Source organism: Ischnura elegans, chromosome 11 (genome assembly GCF_921293095.1).
Source record: "Ischnura elegans chromosome 11, ioIscEleg1.1, whole genome shotgun sequence".
NCBI lineage: Eukaryota > Metazoa > Arthropoda > Insecta > Odonata > Coenagrionidae > Ischnura > Ischnura elegans.
The window spans coordinates 50,771,534-50,779,021 of NC_060256.1; the positions used below are offsets into that span (position 1 = coordinate 50,771,534).

Sequence of the window (7,488 nt, forward strand, 5' to 3'; positions counted from 1 at the left end):
CATACCTGCAAACTTACAGCAATCCACACAAGCTGGGCAAACGACATCAGTATTATCCCATCATGATAACAATTGACTTCTGCTGCGGCATCAACAATCATAAGAATCTTTAACACGGCGGTCTACGTGGGGTTGTGCCTGTTATCCACAGATCCGGGACGAATGTTGGACCAAAAGACAACCCCGAGGAAAAGAGTTCCAGAGAAATATATATTACAATTGCTGCTACATGCTCACTTGCAAATTTAAACTTAATAAATTTAAACTTTTACAAGCCCTGAAGATTATGTTTTCTGGACAGGGTTCGTGCTGTAAATATGTCTTATAGGACAGAAAAATGTAAATATACGAGTATATTGATAACTAGTAGATTGTAAATTGGCAGAGTTGGAAATAAAATATTTTTGAATGAATGATGAGCTGGCTATTTGGGTCTTACGTTTTTTCAGAAGAAATACCAGTAATTGGTGTCATTAGAATTTGTTTACGTTTTCCTTTAGTGTCCTGAGTTTTCTGACTGTCCATTAAACGGCTGGCTTATCGTCGCCCACCAACGGCTGGCTAGTCGTAATACACCCCTCCCTCCCCCCCCCCCCCCCGCTTATCCTCTTTTTGCTGAGCACCCCGCCAGCCAAAGGCAAACGGAGCATTGGGAAGAAGGGTGAGTAGTCGTCCGCCAAGAGAAACAGCTCAAGTTAAGTGGGGCAACTTTTATAGGGATACCTCCACGCATGTTATTCCAGCCGTGGAGTACCGATCCTAAAATCTCACATATTTTAGCCCCTGGGACGTCGATTTTGCTTTAAAATGGATATTTTCGAAAGCGGCTATTAGTGCTGTATGGTATGTCAGGAGGTATCTTCATAAATGGTAAAATTAGAATTTGTTTACGTTTTTCCTAGCCTTCTGCAGCCTTCGTCGACTGCCCATTGAACGGCGGGAGTATTGTTCCTCCCCTGAACGGCTGCCTAGTCATAATGCACCCCCTCCGTTTATCCTCTTTTCGCTGACCATCACGCAGCCAATGGCAAACTGACTATTGGAAAGAAGGAAGGGTAGTCACTCCCCAACTGCAACAGCTCTAGTTAAGTTGGGTAACCTACAGGGGTACCTTCTCATGTGTTATTCTCGCCTTGGAGATACAAGCCAAATTCGCAGATTTTTGCCTCTGGGACGTCAGATTTACTCTAATAAGAGCAGTTTCGAAGCCGACTATTAGTGTAGTATGCTATGCCAGGAGGTATGCTGGTAAATAGTATCATTTGAATTTTTTTACGTTTTTCTTCGACTCCTGCAGCTTTCGTGGTTGTTGACTGCCCATTGAACGGCTGGCTCATTGACTCTCCCCTCAACCTCTGGCTAGTCGAAATCACCCCCTCCGATTATCCTCTTTTCGCTGAGCAACACGCCAGCCAATGGTAAACAGAGCATTGGAAAGAAGGGTGGGTAGTTTCCGCCAAAAGCAACATCTCAAGTTAAGTGGGGCAACTTACACGGATACCTCCAAGTATGTTATTCACGCCGTGGAGATACGATCCTAAAATCTCGCATATTTTTGCCTCTGAGACGTCGGTTTACTCTAAAATGGACATTTTCGAAGCTGGCAATTAGTGCTGTATGATATGCCAGGAGGTATGCTCATAAATGGTGTCATTGGAATTTGTTTACGTTTTTCTTCGTCTTCTGCAGCTTTCGTGGTTGTTGACTGCCTATTGAGCGAGCGTCTGGCTTATCGTAATGTACCCGTCACACTTGTTTTTCTCTGCTAGATACCACGAAATCAATGGTGAACACAACGTAGTGGAGTAGGGTGAGTAGTTTTCCGCCAATAATAGCAGCTGAAGACAAGCGGGGCAGCATACATGTATACCAACTTATAAGTTTTTCTCTCTGTGAGGATATGTTCCTCGAATCTCACCGTTTTTTGTCCCTTGAACCCCTATCTTTGAAGCCGGCTCTGATCGTCAAATAATATACTTGGAGGTATTATCGTTAATAAAGTATTTTTGCAAGATTTCCACTGCTTCATAGATTTGTCACAGCAGTTTTTTATCCTCTCATTTCAGAATTGCGTATATTGGTGTTAATTTTGGAAAAAAATAATGTCGCAGCATATATTTTTTTACATTAAAGGTAAAACTGAAGGTTTATTTGGAAGCTGTTTTCAAAGCAGTAAATAAATGATGTAACTCTTTTATAACGTGTTCGTTATGAGTGAAATGATTTATGTCATCCTGGAAGAGGTTGAGTAGCAGCTCGCCGAAGATATTGTAGGGCGAACATAGTAATCGTTTTATTCAAGAGCAGTGAATTATCCGACGAAGATAGCCATATGTTACGAACGCCAAGAAACTACGTTAAATCAGATCATATAAATAAAATAAGAGATATAGACCGTAGAACTGATAGATTCAGAGTGTCGTTTATTCCAAAATCAATGAGACTATAACGGCAGCGTTAGAACTTTCAAATAGGTTTCTGAATTTTAGTGTAGGGTATTAATTTTAAATTCCTTGATGCATGTTTGTGTATTTTCTTAGTATTTCTAACATCATGTTTTGGGTGTTTTAGCTTCATTGGCAGATTGCCGTCATGAGTAGCACTCGATTTTTTCCATTGCATGGATGTGGAAGCATAAATCATTAGTATGCATAACATTTTTATTTCCGTGCGGTGTGCATGGGAGAATCGTCTTGCATGCTGCATGCTGGTGATTGATCACCCCATGCCAGAAGTAGGTGAGAAATGGGCATTCTGGGGGAGTCATTGACCCCACTCATCCCACTCCCCCGTGACCTTGAACGTCTAGACTCTCCGCCCAACCCACCCCCACAAAATCGACGAACTCGTCAAGGTTAAAGTGGGACGGGAGGTTCCGCCCAACCCACCCCCACGAAGTCGACGAACCAATCAAGGTTCAAGTGGTGTGGGGAACCTACCATATATAAGCGAGTACAGGAGGATGCGAGCTCATTCGTCGTCACCATGAACACCAGAACAGCCGCTCTGCAGAGACATCCCGAGGCTTGCCTTGAGAATACCGATCTCCTGATGGAGAGGCAGTCAGTACAATTGTATTGTGAATATTTCCTCTGAAATATCAATTATCTATGTAACCACACATTGCTAAGGATATGTAATAAATGTGAAGGGAGAGGTAAGCAACTGATGTATTAAAATAATACTGTCACCCTCACACATCTGCATAATATCATGTTCACAATAAATAAATCTAGAAACTTTTTACGATTAAGATATTTTTCCTAATTTCATCTAGTTATAAATTAATAAATTAATTAAAAAATGATGTGAGATGGAAGATATTTAATTGCCGTTTACGAAAAGTAAAAAATAAATTACATTTTTATTCATATATAGAGTGGAAACAATTTAGTTCTTTTAATTCTGAAATTTTTCTGCCTCCTCATCAACATTGCCTAGCCTTTATCTAGTCAACTGGGATAATTGATCACTCGACAAATTATGTTTTAGAAAGATATAAGAATGTACTTTAAGTCAATACATTACACATGACGATAGTGTTGTAACTTATCACGAAAAATAAATTATAAAAATTATAAATGCACGAAAATTCTGAAATTTAAATTTTCCCGCGTTCAAATATATATCATGCATGGGTTGGTATCTCAGTCAGCGATTGAATGTAATATTAGCGGTTGGTACGTAAGGGGTAAGACGTATAGTGGGGGAAATGAGGAGAAGTTGGGTGTTGGCCTCTTTAAGATTCGTATAAATAGCCGTGCAGCATACGCTGGAATCACTTCACCTGGGCCTTCGGGCCCACCACCCTCCCCAAAGGGGGAGGACTGAGGACTTCGTTGGAATCACCAGTTGCAGCTCGGGTAAGTACCTACTCTTCCTAATGAAGTACTGGTGGAACTTATCCGCCTATCTAGAGCTAAGCTCTCATAGCTATGCTCTTAAAGCTATGCTCTTAAAGCTATGCTCTTAAAGCTATGCTCTTAAAGCTATGCTCATCAAGCTATGCTCATCAAGCTATGCTCATCAAGCATGTTACATAGCAACCTATAGCTTAATAGGTTGAGAATAATGAACGGATCTATATGCTATGCTAGCTAAGTGAATGCTATAAAATACTTAACCTATACTCATAAAGGTTGACAAAATATATACAGCTTGTATAGTTCAATCCCAGACTGTGTAGGGATAGCAGAAATGATTCCTTAACCTCCCCTTAACGTTGACCGATAATATCAACCATAGAATAACTCGTATCTAGCCATGGTGTAGCCATGGTCTAGCCTAGGTCTAGGTCTAGGTCTAGGTCTAGGAATAATATAAAAATTTTTTTTTGAAAAATTTTTTTTTGAAATTTTTTTTTTGAATTTTTTTTTTTTTTTTTAATTTTTTTTTTTTTTTTGCATTTTTTATATTTTTCCAAATCCGAGGAGAAAATTTGAGGGTTACATTGTTGATGAATAAGACACAAGAATCAATCACTTAAGTTATCTTTATTTTTCAATTTTCAATTTTAATGATATTATCCACATCTAGGTAAATTGAAAATTTCTCTTCAAAGTAGTTGTATTCACTTATCTCCTTTTTTGTTAGTTTAAAGTATTTTGGGAGGAAGAGCTTCCTCTTCCTCCCATCGAACAGAAAATGTGCCACGAGTGCATCACCGTATTGCGTGTTTATGCTCTCTAAACTTTCCACCGGATATCTCATTTGTTTTACCAGCTTCTCCTTCTTCACACACAAATTTTCCTCCTGACATCTCATCAGCGATGCAAACACTGGCGAGATGACGGAGGATGATGATCCGGCAGTGGAGGCGGATGCTGCTGCTGCTCTGCTGCTACCCTTACGGGACGTCACGGTCGCGTAAGTCAGTTCATGTGAGGTACCAGCAGCAGTGGTGGTAGTCGTCGGTTTAGTATTCATGGTCTATAAAATAAAGCATAAGTTTGAATGTAATATTGTATCTCAGTAAGTATTTTTAAGAATTATCATATTATCATTTTTACTTGAAACTTGATGTATTGTCAATCTATTACATCTGTATGATTCTCATATGAATGATATTAATAATATTTTCTTACTTACAATTTAGAAGGCTGGAACTATGGATTGGATTGCAGGAATCAACTGCGGCAATGGTAGAAGTCAACTGCAAGGTGTACGACGATGATGAGAACAATTGCAGGCTGGAAGTGCGGCGAAAGCAGGCTTGGAGTTGCGGTGACGACGGTCTAAGGCAAACTGCAAGGTGTACGACGATGATGAGAACAATTGCAGGCTGGAAGTGCGGCGAAAGCAGGCTTGGAGTTGCGGTGACGACGGTCTAAGGCAAACTGCAAGGTGTACCACGACGGTGAGGACGACGGTAAGACGCTGTGATGCAACCTCGAAAAGGATCGTCTTATATACAAAATCTTCGGGCAACTCACACCACACTTCACCCTCATCCCACTCCCCTGTTCGCGGTAAGGTAAGTGCTATTTCATTTTTTATCTCAAGTCCGATTCTCCTTGGAGCGTGTGTTAACCTTTAAAGCGAAGCGTCCTCAGCCAGTTAGCCTTGAGCTTTTTCACATCACGTACACCTGCTCGACTCTCCTTGAATTATACTCGTCCTCAATTTCTCCTTGGAGATGTGTTAACCTTTCAAGCGAAGCGTCTGCAGCCAGTTAGCCTTGAGCTTTTTCACATCACGTACACCTGCTCGACTCTCCTTGAATTATACTCGTCCTCAATTTCTCCTTGGAGATGTGTTAACCTTTCAAGCGAAGCGTCTGCAGCCAGTTAGCCTTGAGCTTTTTCACATCACGTACACCTGCTCGACTCTCCTTGAATTATACTCGTCCTCAATTTCTCCTTGGAGCATGCATTCACTTTAGCTTTGAAAATTCCTTCTTTAAATTTATTATCATTTTCTCACGTCAGCCACCTGCTCCAGCGTTCATAGTCTGTTCACCTCAAGTTCACCTTCAAGCATGTCTTCGCTCCGAGCAAAGCGCCTCCACCCATTAGCCTTGAACTTTTCCCACATCACGTTGCATACACCAGCCTCCTTGGAGAGCGAATCAAGTCTTAACTGGATGATGTACCCACACTCCATCTCTCCAGAAATTTTTATTTTTTAACATCGGATGCGTTTATAAATACAGCAGCGTTTCCAAAGGAAAGTACAGTTCTGATTTTTAACGATTAGCGTGCAGATCATAGTTCTTCATCTCCTTGCTTCTCAAGAGAAACGTTGTTCTCTATGTTCACGCTACTTGTGTCACACATCAGTACCGCATTTTGTAGCAGAGTGCACCATTTTGCTTCTTGGTCCAGTACCTATTCTTCAGTCTCTTCGCACTACTAGAGGTAAGCAATTATGAAGTCGTTACGTTTATTATGTATTCAACAAATTACAGACAGTATAATATATTTTGCAGAAATGAAAACGAATTTTGCACTTCCTTTAAGCTGTAGCCAAATTTCACATAATATTCTCTTGATGAATAACATTAAATTGATCTTGAAATATTACTTAAATGTTCTTCCCATTCAGATATATATTAATTGAGAAAGAAATAGTAAACACATTTTGATATGTTTTACTTTTCCATTGCAGTAAACTTAAAAAAGATCACATTTACAATGAATACATTGTTTCATTTATGCTTGGAAAAAATATCGAAAGTTATTGTTAGACAATCATATAGTATCACAAACAATGAAGATACACAAGGATATGTTTTTCATAGAGTAGTACAGAACAATACAGATAATATCATTATGATTTTTTGCCAGTCTTTACCAAGACATATATTCAATCTAGTGACATATCATGTTATTTTGGAGGAAGAAGCATATTTATTCGAAATGGGTTTTGATTGTGACAATGATCGTTATGAACACAACCATCAATTTCCATATATTTAGAAAGTTATACTCATCAGTTATAATATATAGCAATATTCTTATTTCAGGCTGTTTCACATTCAAACATACCTAAACGCAAACAAAAAATGTCAACCAATCAAGAAATATTTAATCAATTTAATTCTGGTTTCTTCCATTCAATTGAGGAATTAATTCAAGCGCATAATGATATTCACAATAATGTAATATTTAATAATGATTCTATAGATGATAAAATAACTTATCAAAATATGAAAAACTTAATAGATAATTTTAAAAACAGACAATATTGTAGAACTTGCGAAGAGTATTATTGCTTAAGTGATGAATTACCGCACGATAACACAACCAACCATATACACAATCTTACTCAATCGTTAAACAATGAGGAAATTCTTAATTATTTTCAAGCTGGGGTCTATAATACGGAAGAAGAAATTGAGTTTGCCTTAACACGCATAAATGAAAGAATAATTTTTGAAAACGATGTAATTAATGATTTGGAAACTTTCAGAAATTTAAAAGCTAGATTAGACATTTTGAAAGGTCGACGATATTGTACTTATTGTGAAACCTTCTACAGCATTGATGA

The 7,488-nt window shown here is 38.8% G+C and overlaps 1 protein-coding gene across 1 annotated transcript; it reads left to right on the forward strand.

Annotated features, from left to right (window-relative positions):
* Positions 1-4,385: 4,385 nt before the first annotated feature.
* Positions 4,386-6,996, forward strand: LOC124167919. The gene is made up of 2 exons (XM_046545983.1): positions 4,386-4,866; positions 5,096-6,996. The coding sequence occupies exons 1-2, from the start codon at positions 4,787-4,789 to the stop codon at positions 5,328-5,330; spliced, it is 315 nt and encodes a 104-aa protein (XP_046401939.1). The 5' UTR covers positions 4,386-4,786; the 3' UTR covers positions 5,331-6,996.
* Positions 6,997-7,488: the final 492 nt, after the last annotated feature.

What these genes read in the sequence shown, in the direction of transcription:
- LOC124167919 (XM_046545983.1), top strand. Translation starts at nt 4,787, where the DNA reads ATGACGGAGGATGATGATCCGGCAGTGGAGGCGGATGCTGCTGCTGCT. An exon ending in TTACGGGACGTCACGGTCGC is followed by an intron (nt 4,867 to 5,095) that starts GTAAGTCAGTTC and finishes CTTACAATTTAG; the next exon opens with AAGGCTGGAACTATGGATTG.